We start from the raw sequence: 15,369 nt of genomic DNA on the forward strand, positions 1-15,369 counted from the left end.
AAGTAAATGAATAGATTAGTATCATACTAGTCATCTACGAGATTTGTACTTAAACTTATCACTTGCAATTCACAAACGAAGATGAATCTACAAATAATAACTTTCTATATGCATAAAATAAATGTAATCAAATTTCAATCGACAGATAAATCATTAAATGCTTTGAGCGTGATGGGTGGACAAGAAAGCCCGTGTTTCTTATTAGTTTATCAGATACAATGTTTCTTTATATTTCTTTTATTTCGTGGATAAGCCATTAAACTTTAGTGGATTTTTGTTTGTTTGTTTGTTTGTAAGGGGGACAAATAATAGTACACGTTTTCAAGGCATACTCTATTTTTATTTTAACAAACTATAGAATATCTATATTAAACTATAAAGATGAAAATTTAAGTACAAGACATGGGGCGTAAAAATAAATGTTCTTAACTAACTAAATTACAAATTACTTGTCTTTATTTATGATCATTAAATTGAATAAATAAAAAATGAATCAAGAGACATGTGCATAAAGAGAAAGATGGCCGATTTTCACTCTTTTTAACTTCTCACACACACTTATTTATTTTTGACCATCAGATAAAATAAAATAAACAAATAGCATACAAAATTAAACAATAGTGCGTTAGAGGAGAAAAATGACATATATTTGTGTGGAAAATTTATTTTTCTTCTAGAAAACATATACTACTCTACTAGAATGAAAATGTTACACTATAACGAATTATTATTCATGTTAAACAAAACATGTAATTTAAATGATTAAGAACATTTATTTCACCGTTTCGACTTCGTGTGTTAGAAGAAACACATTATATGTATTTCTAGTTCAAGATAAACGAGAAGCATGGAACTCGTCAGGCAACCGTGGTGACATGACATGTTGGGCAGTTGATTGAAGACACTGTTTATTACGTTGTTGGTAAGGGACAAGGATTGTCTACCATCCTTGTTCCCGTGCCCTCCCATGCCCTCTTATTTGTGTGATCACAGTTAAGCCACGTCAACATTTTATATTACTATTCATTTTTTCTTATTATCTATATAAAAACATAATATAAAATGTTTACGTGGCTTAACCATGACCACACAAAACAGAAGATTAAAAGAGGGCACGAAATAAGGAGGGCAGACAATCCTTATCCTTTAGTAAGAATTCAATGTATTGATACATCATACATGGCTGCATCCTGCGTGTGTGCACATGTCCTGCCTCCTCTCTTTTCTTAAAGAGATTTTTCAATGTGACCGGTATACGGGTGATACATTATGTGTCATTATACAAATTATAAAATATGTGTATTAAAAAGTTAAGAACTTAAAAAATAAAATTTTCCACCACTTCTATTAAAACACGTGATGTACCACTTATGTTCTCGTCTCGTTATAACTAAAAATTTCTTTTCTTGAAGGGAAACGTGGCCTACTGCTTTGATTGATATTTTCCGTGGTACTTTCAAAATGGAGTAAGCTTTATATTGTATGACATCGAAATTAGACTGAATAATTGGGAGGTAGATTCTCTGCCCTTTCACTTCTTGTGTCCTTCTGTTTGTATGATCACGATTAAACCACATCAACATTTTATATTACTATTTCTTTTTGTCTTATTATTTTTATTAAAAAATAATATAAAATGTTGACATAACTTAACCGTGACCACACAAAACAGAAGAGCATTGCAGGGTACGAAAAATGAGAAGGCAAAGAATTTGCCTCCGAATAATTGAATGTTGAGTATGTTGCATTGTAGAATTCACTTGCTAGCATCACTCTATTTCTTCACCATTAGTAAATTGACTTTTTATTGCTATTTACCTAGCAATTGACTTTTTTATTTTACAAGCGACATTGGAAGGGAAGAACTTTGAACATAAAATTGCGAGTGCAAAAATAAACGCTCCTAAGTCTTAACAAATTCAACTACAATTCATTTTTCAACAATGTCACAATCTCTTCAAGACTAGTTTAAAATATAAAATTAAGTTGTAAAGTACACTTTTAGACACATTTCCGTTTTCTATTCAAATAATAAACAGGATGATGAGTTAAGCTCCAAACTTTCTCAGGTAAGGTGAATGCTGAGATCATCCAGACTGGTGGAGCCCAGGATCCTCAAACCATGCTCATTGGCCAAATGTAGAAGGCAGATGAAACACAGGTGAGGGGAGATGTCATTGATAGTTTCAGCAGCCCTGCAGTCACCCGGAAAGTTGCCCAACATTTGCTTGAAGGATACCAATTGTTCTTCACCCTTTACAAAAGCAGAAATATCAAATAATCAGAATTTACCTTCTCAAAATAATGTCATATCGAATATGAAACAGTAGGATGGTAGATGCAGAAATTACGTTACAAAGCACTTGTACTAATCAGCGTTTTTACTGGAAGCACTTCTATCAAAAGCATGTCATTTTTTTTTTATAGAAATAGAAGTGCTTCCTGTAAGTGCTTCCTGAAAAATATATAAATAAACAACTTAGCCGACCTGGATTGATGTTTGAACAGATTCTTGTACATGGTTCCAAAGAGTTTCTTTCAAAACCTGGACATCGACTTGTTTGGAAGTCTTGTCATACTGGACTTCAATTTTGTTTACCTGTATTGTTTAAACGTAGGAAGCAAACCATAAGCAAAAACTGCACAGATTTGTTTTGATGGGTTTTGAATTACATACTAAAAGTGTAAAACTATTCACAAGATTGCAATCTTATCATCTCCGGTATGAACATCTATAAAACTAGACATAATTCATAGGACATATGACACTAAGATTCTGACTCGTGGAGCCTACTCAAATTACGTAAAGCTGAAAAGTTTGGAACCTACCTGGCGAGGCTGAGAAACAAGTGTGCTAAAGTCCTCCACATCACTATGGATATTTCCGTCATCATATTGGCCCCCAAGTCCACTTTCATCATCGTAGTATGGAAATTGCCCATCATCGTCACATTGTTGCCCGGATTCATCTGACACCACACCAAGTACTATAAATTGCTTGCACATTTGATCAGTCATAAAATTAAAAAAAAATAAAATAAAATATATATATATATATATATATATAAGGATTGATAAAACAAATGGACGTTCCAAAAAATTAATTAGTGATATATCTATTTGTTATAAATGAGAAAGAATTTATTACCTGAGGACTTCCTGCATCGCCTTCCAAGGCACTACAGCAAAAAAAAAAAAAAAAAAAGGCATATCATGAAAAAGAAAAAGAAAAAGAGTACACCAAAAATTATATGGTATGATTGTTGACACACATTACCTTTACTTGAGGTAGAAGAAATAGCTTTATAAGCTCCTCTGGTTGATAGTGGCAATCCTCAGGAAGTTTTGTATTACAGGGTGCTCTATTTGCAGGGAGCAGTAAGGATTTTGGATTTTTGGGAGGAGCAAAAATATCTGAGAACTCTTCTTCCAAGGATTTTGTGAAATCAAGATCCTGCTGTGCTTTGGTCTTCTTTTGTTTAGCTGTTTCTGGTTGTTCTGCAGGAGGATCATTCTCGGGAACTGAAAAACCAGATTGTGTGATGTGTTAGCATACTATTGAACCACAATAAATACTCATACACATATTAGTTGATGACATGATCATTGCATCTGACCTTTAGTTTTTCGATACTTCCAATGATCAGGACCTGCCCAAGCATTTTGTTTTGAAGTAAATCCAAGACTTAAGAACAAATACCCATCAATTTTCTCAAGTCTCTCATTCGTATCAAGTTCATGGTAGGCACCCGGTTCATTTTCCTACAAAAGTTGAAAAAATTATCAGCGAATGAATTCATTGTTCAATTATTCATAAAACAAAAAAAGACCGGTGGAAAAAATATATACAATTCAAACTTTATAAGAATAGTATGTTCCAAAACCTCATGATAACTAGGGAGAGTTGAACTTTCACAGTTAAGGCCCTCCTCCACGACACTTGTTTGGTCATCATGATCATAATCCCAGTTCCCGCAATTCTCAGATACATCACAATCAAAATCAGCTTCATTGTTATAGGCAGCATCAACTTGCTCTGCTGATTCTTGATCACATGTATATATATCTGGTGGCCTTCTGTTATCCTCATCAAATCGATCAACTAAACTCCTGAGAGTTGGTGAAATTTCATCTTTGATTCGCATGTTCAATACCATCTGTTCTACATATTCTATAAAAGACCAATGAAAAGTTAATGCTAGTAAACCACATCATTCTTATTTGGAAAAAAATGGGAAGCTGAAATTTACAAAGAACTCAATAGAATACAGAAAACTCAACTCACCACTAGCAAAAGAAAGATCAATGGTATCTGATTTATCGAGTTGATTATCAGATGCTATGCACTTCCCTGGTACTTCGGAAGAATCAAAGAGCACTCTGCATCCAGCATACACTCCAAGATTATTCATTAAAAGACCCTTGGCCCCACCTTCATCAAATTGTGCAGACGTCTGATGATAGAGGGGATCAACTGCAAATGCAACTGAAAATACAAACAAAATTGTATTACAAACTTGGCCTTGCATCTCACATTATAAAACTAGTAATAAGGATAGCTCAGGATGAGTGATGACCGTCAAACTTTTTCACATTTAGAGCCTCAAAAGATGATTCCAGCGTTGATAAGGGAGATATCTGCATGTATGGATGTATGTCAGCATTTAGCATACCGGAGTTCAGTAAATCATTGTAGTGCTCAAGAGAATAGTAAACCTTTTTCTGCGTCTCATGCTTGGAATTAGCCGCATCTTTTCCATTGTCAGCATTGGCATCCTCTGCACTGGTATCTAAAATTACAACAGTATCAAGATAATAACAAGATCAATGAAGCACAAACCCAATGTGAAAGAAATTACTATTACAGATGAGATGAGCTGCTTAAAGATAATTATTCCACGTAGTCATCATTTCAACAAACCATAAAAAAATCACATTGCTTCTGCCAGAAAAGGCCATTGATTATATGTTGTCTAATTCATTATATAGGTTATAAAAAGCAAAGGTTAATACATCAACACTATCAATTTTCTCTACCTTGAAACAGTAGAATGACTAATATTCCAATAACGTAACTTTCACAAAATTTAGCTTGTCCTCGTTCGGAATCAAGTACAATACTATTTTGAAATCAATATACTTCTTTTTTGCTTGCAAGCGTAAACACTTGAGTATAAAACGAAAAGGCAAAGTTATAGCAGACAGCAAACCCAACCTTGTTCGTCTTCTTGGCCTGCTCTATTCATCCCACCAAGGACCTTATATGCCTCAGAGTGTACTGAATCCACCCTCATTGAGTAAATTTTGACTCCAGCTTCAAGAGTGCAGCTTGCCTGCACAGGTAGAGAAGTGATACGTATTTAAGCAAGCATAGCGTATCCAATTGAATATGTGAACTTATGGCCACTCACTTCAAAAGTGTTTTTACCAAATCTTGGTCTTGAGAGATTTCGATTACCGAAATGTCATAGTATCAAATGCGCAATTTACCTTTTGAAAATTCGTCTCTGCATCGTTTTCCTCTTCAACCTTAATAATATCCGTTAAATGGTCTATCAAATTCAGCTCCCATGTATTTTTCTGATTAATTTTCTGCACAAAACAGATAAATATCGACCATTTAAATAAAAATTTAATACAGTAAAAAGGGCTCACTAATTTGACAAATAAATTACTAGAAAATTTTAAACTTTTTGTTCAAAAAAAATTAATTACAAAATTTTGAATTACTAGAAAAATCTAAACTGACATTTTCACTGGCAAGTTTGATGCAATTCTGGAACAGCTCGAGGATCTGCTCCTTGCCGAGGCCGGGATCGGGGTCGCCCTGCTGTGGCGGCAGATTGAGCGCAATGGACTTTCTTCTTATCGCCGCGGCGCGTGCTGCGCGAGCCTGCGCACGCTCGCGGTGGTCGTCGTTGGAGCCGAGGAAGAAGGGGCTCGTTGGAGACTGGAGACGAGCGGCTATTGGGAGCCTCTGCTTTTGGGTTGCCGGATTAGGGCTCAGAGTGTCGGCCATTGCAATCGGGAAAATCGAATTGGGAAATTAGGGTTTTGAATTGGGAATGTTTATGAGAGTGGGGGGAGCGTTTGAGATGAGGGACGAACTGGTTTCCCTCCATTTGATGCGTTTGAAATTTATGCTGGTTTTGAGAGGTATGATACGCTGCTTCTCGTGCATACGATATGGACCTTTTGTATGGACCTTTTGTTTAGGACTCTTTCCCTCTCATCCGTTTCTTTAATCTAGACCGCTTAAAAGATATCTAAGAGCAACTCCAGCGGATGTTGGTTGCTCGGGCGACAGGGGAGGAGAAAGGGCCTGAGGGCCGGTGGGAGCAGCTCCAGCGGGGAATGGCCCGAGTGAGGGTGGGAGCCCGAGCGAAGGGGGGGTGGGGAGTCGAAGGGCCTGTGGCCAGAGGGTTTTGCAATTTTTTATTTTTTTTGTGTCAGAGAGAGAGAGAGAGAGAGAGAGAGAGAGAGAGAGAGAGAGAGAGAGGGTTTTTTATTATTTAAACAAACAAAAAAACTATTATTTTAATTGCTTATTGCCAAGAGAGAGGGTTCCAAGGGTGGAGATGTAAATGGCAATTACTGTTCATTAATGGTAGTTACTATTCATTTAAGGCAGTTACTGTTTAATATGGTGGATTGAATAGTGAATTGCCAGGGGGAAGGGCTCCATGGGTGGAATTGCTCTAAATGGCAATTACTGTTCATTAATGGTAGTTACTATTCATTTAAGGCAGTTACTGTTTAATATGGTGGATTGAATAGTGGATTGCCAGGGGGAAGAGCTCCATGAGTGGAATTGCTAATGGTTTAGAGTTGTGCCACATTTTCAATGAGTCGTATTTTTTTATAGTTATTTTCTTTTGTCGAATTTTATTGCGTTTGTTTAACAATCCTTCTTCTTATCCACTTCTGATCACAACACTGCTTACCCTTCTCTTCTTCCACATACCAGCCATGGTTGGCCATCTTCTATCTCCATTGGTGTTGAAAGGTTCAACCATTTGATGGAAAAAGTTGTTAAGGATCTGTTATTCAATTGGGTTTGAATAAAAGCAATAAAAAAATAACGCTCATCAACTATGTGGCACAACTTCAAGTCATTAGATATATATATTTTTTTGAATGGGTTAGATTAAAAGGAGGGGATGGGAGGAGAGAGAAGTAGGAGGGGAGAGAATCCTCCTTCTAAATTAGAGAGTATGATTAGAGTAGAAGGTGAGAGAATCTTTTGTTAAGATTAGAATTTACAGTGAGTGCAGGAGTATAACTTTTTCGGGACAAACGTTCAATTGTTTATTGAACTAGTAGAAAATTGGTGTTCTTTACATTTATAAGAGTCCCTTTATATAAGATTGTTTATTGAAATAGTAGGAAAATTGGTATTCTTTACATTTATAAGAGTCCCTTTATATAAGAAAGTTTTACACTCGTAAGGAGTAAATGACATGAAGTGAAAGTCCTAATCCAATTTACTATTTCATCTTCCTATTACTAGTGTACCTAAAGCCTTTAAATGGTGCCGCCATAGTCAAATGTACATAAAGCCTTTAAATGATGTCACCATAGTCAAATGTGACTGTTTGCTTCTTTGCTTTTTCATGCATTTTTTTTAAGAAATGACGACATATATTTCAATGAAGTCGTGAAGAGGCTAATTAGTACAAGGTACATGAACATCTTCCTTAAGAAAGTCATAGATTATAGATGGCGGAACATCTAACTAACTACAATCATTACCACAATGGAGAGCAAAACGAGCTAATCGATGGGCAACCGAGTTAGCTTGGCGATGGATGTGGGCAACACAAGCTTTAGCAACCGTAGACAGCAGGTGCTTTACATCTTCTATAATAGGTCCCATGTGCGACATATTAGTAGAAGAGTCTTGCAACGCTAAAACAATCTGAAGCGAATTACTCTTAAAGTCAATCATATTTAAGCCTCATTCAACCGCAGTCTCAAACCCAACTCTAATTGACAGCGCCTCCGCTTGAATATGAGAGAAAACATCTTCAAATATTCTAGAGACATCACCCAATTTATACATGAGCATTCACACCAATTTCACAACAAGAGTGATATTATTTTACTTTAATTTTTTTTTATATATATACATACTTAATGTTTTATCCTTATTTTATAATATTTTTATTGCAATCAAAGATAATGTAGAAAAATTAGGAATAAGATTGGTATTTTAAGAAAGGGGTTGACAAACACACTTCTCTTAATAATAGTATGAAATAGATTATGGATGTCCCGATTATAAAATTAGATAGTTCACAAACGTGAAGCATGTGCAATTACAAACAAAGCAAGAACACATCACGAATGTAGTGATAGTTACAAGTAGAGTGATTCAACGAATTTAGCTAAGGTTAGTGTGTGTGTGTAATTTGTGATTGTAAAAAGAGTAATTCAATGCAGTTGTTGCACTACAACGTCAAACACATCCAGTAAAAACTACATAGAACATCTCTAACAGATACTTTTAAAATAAAGATCACACCGTAACTTATCAAGATCATTTAAAGGCATATTTGCTCCAATGGGAACCCTAAATTTGGGATTCTATTGTACTAATAGTGTTAACCAAAACTTAAAGTTAACAACTGGAGCTTAATAACAAAATATATCACTTAGTGTTGCAAAATTGTGAGAATGAATGCCAATAGTAATGTATTTGTTATTATGTGAAGTTTTCAAAAAGGCCACAGTAGTTTGTTATTATGTGAAGTTTTCAAAAAGAGCAATCACTTTTGTTTTGTCACGGAAGTGGAGGTTATCTCTCTAACTTTTCCTATTTATAACACTAATAGAAAAAAGTTTCCAATTTTTCGGTTTGGTTGCCTGCTGTTTCTGTTTTGCCTTGTACAACCACAGTCATATTGGCAACTGCTTATGCTGCAAGCGTTGTTCGTTTCCATCTCTCTTTCCTTTCCAGAGGCCTAATATATATTTGGTTTTGAAGGAACATCATAAGGACCAACCACACCTTCTCTCATAATCCGCACAGCAGCTCCAAGAGTGAATTTTCTTGCAAACAAGTAGCAAGGAGCGACTTTGGAATTTGCGCGGCAGAACTCTGTTTGGCCCTCGGACTCGTCGTATACATGATCGATATCCTGTAGAACAAGGTGAAATCAGTGTTAGAGACTTGTTTTGAGTGTCATATTGTTTCTACGTAAGCGGTTTCCACAGTTCGGCGCTGCACTTTGTGCAGACGCACTGTCACATTGTCCGACTAGTACATTGCTCCCCTCGGAGTGGTAGCTAGGGTATCCGGGGAGTACATTACCGTTATTTGCACTTGAGAAGTGAAGCACCGGAGAAAAACCTCGATATAAGAACTCACCTTAATTTCCCTGATCTTTTGAGGCCCTGCATCTGCAAAATCAAACTTTATAGGGTGCCAAGATCTCTTTTTACTTCCTACCGCTGACTGATTCCATGATGTGTAGGTCAGTGCTCTTCGTTCAAGTTCGTCCTCGAGTCCACTTATCTTATTACAATACACAAATCATCAAGAGTTCGAATGAAAAACTCGCCAATAGACATTCCGAAATCAGCTCAAATTTAAAATTTTAACATAAAAAAGATTGAAAAACATCGGCTTACTGCAAGTAGTGTCTGGACATAATGTTCATCGGGGATACAATTGCGTTTTTGCTCAAATGTCTGCAATATATACTTGATATCGAAATTGAATGCCTGTGAAAAACAAACACATGCATATACATACTCTTAGAAGGTCAGAAAATGGCTAAACGTTTTTCTTCTTTCTCAAGTAAAGCTTAAAAAGGATGGAATTAACTCACAAGAAGTTTCCTCCTCCATTTTAAATCTCCAGGCGGCCATCGCTGAAAACCGAGCAACATTGCAAGATATAAACAATTTACAGATCACTGTAAAGTGACAGTCTTCAAAACTCTTCAAAATGTTCTGGAAAATGGAAATAGGACTTGAAAATGCCTCCCTGCATACCTTACAGAGTTTCCTGAAGACAGGAAAGACGGTCTTGTCATTGACGATGATTTCTGCATGTCTTCTCACCAAAGCTATCCACTGCGATCAAGTTGACATTACCTCAATGTAGGAAGAATTAATATGTTGAAAAGAAAAATTCCTAAACTATTTTTTTTTTAATAATTTTTTCTCAATTTAACAAATATACAAGGATGATAACAGATGTAAGACCTGGGATCCTTTACGCCATTTTTCCTTAGGTATGGTAGGTGCCATCTTCGGATCATAACGAAATGCATGACCATCGACAAAGCTATAACGCACAGACTAGAAAAATTTCAGCTTCACTGTTTCTTCGATGTGCAGGAAACACGAGTTTAAAGGTATTTCAAAACAAATCCATTTGCGTTATGCAGATACCATATATACCTGTCTACAAAGCTTTTCGGAGAAGAGATTGTGTAGTTGTAAATGTAACTGAAGTTGTATAGAGGTACACAGCTGTGCAATAAGAAGATGAAAAGAATTAGTAACATGATTCAGTGGTTTTTTTACACGAAAATTTAGAAACCTTGCTTGCAATGTGGTTAGAAGAGGTCAATACGAAAGAGGTGAAGAGCTACCTGTCTGAAAGGAGGACAAATCTTTGATTGGCTGGATCGCGCAGAGCTTCTTGGAGTAGTATGCGCTCTGCTTCTATCATGCTCGATTCCCCCCACCCTACCTGAAACAAATTTTTCTGTCAATGTTAAAAACAGCGTAAGATACGAACAAATTAATCTGTAATTGTAGAAGTACTTGAAGAAGCTAAAAGTGCACCTGAATGCTGTTGTTCAACTGTCGATCATGAAAGAAAGCAGACCTTGTGGTTGGTTCATCAAACACAAAACCAGGCTCCGAATGGATATAAATCGAGAAATTTGCCGCATCACCATTCTGCAAGGGTCACAACAAAACATATCAAAAGATTCAAAACCCCTCTCTCTCTCTCTCTCTCTCTCTCTCTTCATGTTTTGGTTATGATCTATGAACTCTCATTCTTGTTATTTGTTTTCTTATTCGGTCCTGATCCAACCATTTTAAATGGATGTAAGATTATCAAACAAACCTTGAAGAAGGTGTTCCAAAGAAAATCAAGAGGAAGATCCCGGCGGGCAAGGAAGAGGAAAGCAACTTTTGGAGGGCCTTCAAACTGATTATCATGAATAACAGCGGGAAACCTTGTTGGGGATGCAAAGACTGGTGGTTGGTCCTTGGACTGAGAATGGATTAGTCTAAGGAAAGCCAATAGACATAGCAAGATGCTGAGAACGATGAATAGCCTTGAAACGAAGCTCAAAAGCCGGCTCATGGATGCTGAAGAAGCTCTCTTCTTGGCCATGGTTACTTTTCCTCTCATTTCCTCGTGCAATCTGTGTAAGAGAGAGAGAGAGAGAGAGAGAGAGAGAGAGAGAGAGAGAGAGGACTGAAGGAAACGTTTTAAACCAAGTCAATCAATTAATAAGGAAAGCTGAAACTGCACTTTTGCGTTTCTGTTTCTCCATTTCTGTTATTTGTTTAGAACCCAGTGGCAATGAAACGCATCCCTTCCTCATAAATGGGGGTAAGGCTAGCCGACATTCACCTCTCCCAGACCCTGCGTAAAGCGGGAGCCTTGTGCACTGGGTACGACCTTTTTTTTATCTTTCTTTTAATTAAGTAGGTTTTAATTTGATAATATAGATTTTGGCAAGCACTGCCAGAGTAAGCATTTGACACAATGGAATGATGGACGAATCAAACTTAGGGGTGGTTTGGGAGTGAGGTGCTTAAAAAAAAAACACCCATGAAAAAAAGCTGTGAGGGTTTTAGGTGTTTGGTAAACTAAAAAAAAAAAGCTTATTTTGGAAACTGCTGTGAGAATAAGCTGAAATCAAAGGAAAAAGCTGAAGCAGCTATTTGCAGCTTTGGAAAACTGGCCTTTTTTCAAAGCACACGGAGCTACAGTGCTCCTTTAATGAAAAGACCCACTATCAGACTGTTTTTCTTTTTCCAATAGCACTTTTACAAAAAAGTTTACCAAACACTCTGCTGATTTATTTCACAGCCGCTTATTCTCACAGCACAACCGCTTATTCTCACCACAGCAGTTTTTTTTTCAAAGCACAGCAATACCAAACCAGCCCCTAATCTGATTTAAATCATTGTAGGATAGTTGCGGGACGGTCAAAAGGCTATTGTGTTGATGGACCAGCTACTCACATCCGCGAGAGTCATGTAAGAGCCCGTGAGGCGTGCAAGGGTAAATTACAGAAAAAATTGACGCGCAAGTAAGTAGGAACATCAGCTGGAACATCAAGAGTTTCACAAGGGGGTGTCTTTTATTCAGTGAACGTAACTTCTGTATACACAAAAAGAACAATGTTCAAATCCATAAAAAATTAGAAGTCCCCCAACATTTGGGTGGAGGCCCCTATTCCCTAAACAACTTTACATTACACGCTTTCAGTAAACTAGGAGTTCATCTTACATCAGCTCTTTCTCTGTCGTTGCCAAAACTACTGCATCTAGTTAACAGTCCACTAGTGTGAAGCTCAAAGAATTGGTATTTGGTCGCAAAGGTATCTTATTTGGTGTTACTCATTAGGTAAGCTACTATGCATCCCAACACAGCACCTGCAGCAACCTGAGACCAAACCAAATGAAAAATGTCACTGAGACTTGCCGATTAACTACGTTGCATGGATATTTTAGCCGGAATTATTCTAAAGCAAAACCTTGTGATTGTTTCATATTGATAAAATTATTAGTGATCAGAGAAAAATACACGACGGTCAATGAATAACACTCCAGTCTTGTCCGGTGAAACAACATCTACCAAATAACATCATTTCCAGACACAGAAAGAGGAGTATTGCGTACGTTTAAACGAATTATCATTAGACAGCTATGTCGCACATCGTGTCAGTGCTTACAAAACATGTTCAACTGATTTACTTCTCGGGGTAGGAAAACGAATTATGAGAAAAACAATCCTTTTATCGTTGAATCAGAGATTCTGTATCGATTTGGTGGGTAATTTGAGGACCAAAATGCAGAATGGGATCAACAAATCATATGCAGCTAACACAGCTAATCTAATGATATACTCAAATCTCAAGGGATGTGCAGCAATCAAGAGTAGTGCAACAAACCTGTAGCGGAGTATGTCCAAGTGAATCGCGCAGAGGTCTAACGCTGGACAAAGGATGCTCTGGAGGAAGCTCACACACAATTAGGTTCAGCAACTGCAACAATAGTTTGCGATTATCACACACACAAGTGCGAAAACATTCTCTTATCAAGCAGTCTGATATGTTACGTGCAATACTAATAACTCGAGGCACATATCCAAACAAAAACCCACCCAATCGATTTTTCAAATTGACAGTCTAACAACATAACGAGTCGAAAAAAACACAAGATTACATTTTTATGTAACGCAAAGCTCAAAGAGTTACCTCGGCTTGCCGACCAGCATGAAGTCTCACTCCTGAGGCATCATACATAACCTGAAAACGTTCACATATGTTTACCAAAACGGCGACGTTGCAGCTAAACATGAAATGAAGGAAAAAGGTTGAAACTTTTGTACATACAATGCACGCTAAGACAAAGGCAATGGCGAAGGCAGGTCCTCCGGTGCCGTCCTCAAGGCCAACGGCGACGGCCAGAGCCGTCACCGTGGCGGAATGTGACGACGGCATCCCGCCGGAATCGAGCATTTTCTTCGAGTCCCATCTCTTTTCTTTGTACCTAAAAACACTCACAAAAGACTCAATTCCACACCAATTTGACCCTAGAAATTCCAAATCGCAAAATTGAGCTGCAGAAATGAGAGATTGTACTGACCAGGTGGTGAAGAGCTTCAGGAACTGAGCGAGAGCGCATGCTAGGAGCGCAGCGAGGAGAGCGAGGTTCGATGGGATCGCCGCCGCCGTCGACGGCGAAGACGACGTCGTCGCATCCGCAGCCGTCATCACCTCGTCCATTCGCTCTCACAAGAGAAGTCAGAGACGGGGAACCAGAAAAGAAGGAAAGAGGAGGAAGTATGAGTCGACTGGGCCCCACAGCCGAGTCCAACCCGCCAATCAGATGTGAGCTGGAATGCATTGTCTGTTTTGATTTTTTTTCTACTTTGATCACATTAAATATGCACCATCCAATCAGGAGAAAGGGTCTGATGAATTTATTTATTTATTTTAAGAGAAATTAGATTCATATTTTTCTTTTTGTTATTTCATTTATTAAAATTCTATTCATTTTTAATTTTTGATCAATGTCATTGAATATTAATAACATCATTAATTATTTGAATAATAAAATATTTTTATTTTTAAATATATTCCTTTAGTGTTAAAAATGTTACAATTAGTATATTTATATTTATAGCTAAAATTTTTATCATATATTTCTATTTTTAGTTTTTTTCATTTTTAATTTGTACCCATATAATAGTTTTTTTTTTGTGCCCATGTTTTTTAAAGTTTGATTTGTGTTTGTACCCATATGTATACCGTCACGTGACATTGTATATTTAATCAATGATAGAAAAATTACATATGGTATATTTATGTTTTATGCCTAAACTTTGTATCGTATATTTATATTTTTAGTTTGTACCCACCTTTAATTTGCAACATTTTTTTAAATTTGTAGTATTTTCTTTTTAGTTTTATTTTGTACCCATGTATTAATTTCTTTTAGTGCCTATATTTTTTAAAAATTCATTTGTACTCATAATTTTTTAATTTTTTTATCTGTATCCTAATTTATTTATAATGTACCCATTCTTCTTTATTAATGTACCACTTTGTTATATGTGAAATGTACCAATTTTTTTTAACACTATGGATACATTCTTTTGCCATTTATTATTTCTCATTTTTACATAGTTTTTGTCCATTTATTCAATCAAAATGTTTGAATTTTTTTATTGTAACCGTTTCTAATAGTATTATAATGAGAGATTTTAAATTTATAGGATTATAAATCTCATAAAATATGAAACAATTAATGTCAAAACTATAAAAATATAAATATTAATTGTAATATAATAAGGTATACAAAGTCAAAAGACTTTGATCAAACTTTGAATAACATTAAGGTTTTAGTCAAAGAATGTTAAGGATTAGATACCGCATTCAAAGTATCCCTTTATTTTATTTATTTTCCAACATTTTTTTGGGATCAATGCGGTGGATTTGGTTTGTGGAATTTTGGTTCTCTGTGGAAGAAGCAAAGTAGTTTCGAAGAAATTCTACCATTCACAAGGATAAGTGGAGTTGGAGATAAACTTTGCTAAAGCTGTCTAACGAGTCATTTTTCTACTTATCTTTTCGTATGCGGCACTAGACATAAGGAGTAGAG

At 36.4% G+C, this 15,369-nt stretch overlaps 3 protein-coding genes across 4 annotated transcripts; all 3 read right to left on the bottom strand.

Annotated features, from left to right (window-relative positions):
- Positions 1–1,910: 1,910 nt before the first annotated feature.
- On the bottom strand, positions 1,911–6,170 carry LOC103416430 (condensin complex subunit 2). Its single transcript, XM_029107874.2, has 13 exons — positions 5,750–6,170; positions 5,491–5,592; positions 5,216–5,333; positions 4,717–4,790; positions 4,578–4,638; positions 4,286–4,486; positions 3,885–4,171; positions 3,618–3,762; positions 3,278–3,522; positions 3,149–3,179; positions 2,830–2,969; positions 2,489–2,599; positions 1,911–2,254 (listed from the first exon to the last, which is right to left on the bottom strand). Exons 1-13 carry the CDS (start codon positions 6,017–6,019, stop codon positions 2,066–2,068), a joined length of 1,974 nt encoding a protein of 657 aa, XP_028963707.1. The 5' UTR covers positions 6,020–6,170; the 3' UTR covers positions 1,911–2,065.
- A 2,507-nt stretch (positions 6,171–8,677) lies between these two features.
- On the bottom strand, positions 8,678–11,801 carry LOC114826930 (glycosyltransferase BC10-like). Its single transcript, XM_029107875.2, has 10 exons — positions 11,090–11,801; positions 10,801–10,917; positions 10,605–10,705; positions 10,411–10,482; positions 10,213–10,294; positions 10,000–10,080; positions 9,834–9,875; positions 9,634–9,726; positions 9,371–9,517; positions 8,678–9,140 (listed from the first exon to the last, which is right to left on the bottom strand). Exons 1-10 carry the CDS (start codon positions 11,378–11,380, stop codon positions 8,964–8,966), a joined length of 1,203 nt encoding a protein of 400 aa, XP_028963708.1. The 5' UTR covers positions 11,381–11,801; the 3' UTR covers positions 8,678–8,963.
- Positions 11,802–12,322: 521 nt separating this feature from the next.
- LOC114826931 (uncharacterized) lies at positions 12,323–14,117 on the bottom strand. 2 transcript variants are annotated; one of them, XM_029107876.2, is made up of 5 exons: positions 13,852–14,117; positions 13,599–13,755; positions 13,461–13,511; positions 13,155–13,247; positions 12,323–12,646 (listed from the first exon to the last, which is right to left on the bottom strand). In XM_029107876.2, the coding sequence occupies exons 1-5, from the start codon at positions 13,989–13,991 to the stop codon at positions 12,587–12,589; spliced, it is 501 nt and encodes a 166-aa protein (XP_028963709.1). In that variant the 5' UTR covers positions 13,992–14,117; the 3' UTR covers positions 12,323–12,586. The 2 variants fall into 2 exon arrangements, with proteins under 2 accessions (XP_028963709.1, XP_028963710.1); XM_029107877.2 differs by having other exon boundaries at positions 13,155–13,213; positions 13,852–14,076.
- Positions 14,118–15,369: the final 1,252 nt, after the last annotated feature.

The sequence above is a fragment of the Malus domestica genome, chromosome 09 (genome assembly GCF_042453785.1).
Source record: "Malus domestica chromosome 09, GDT2T_hap1".
Taxonomy (NCBI): Eukaryota; Viridiplantae; Streptophyta; class Magnoliopsida; order Rosales; family Rosaceae; genus Malus; species Malus domestica.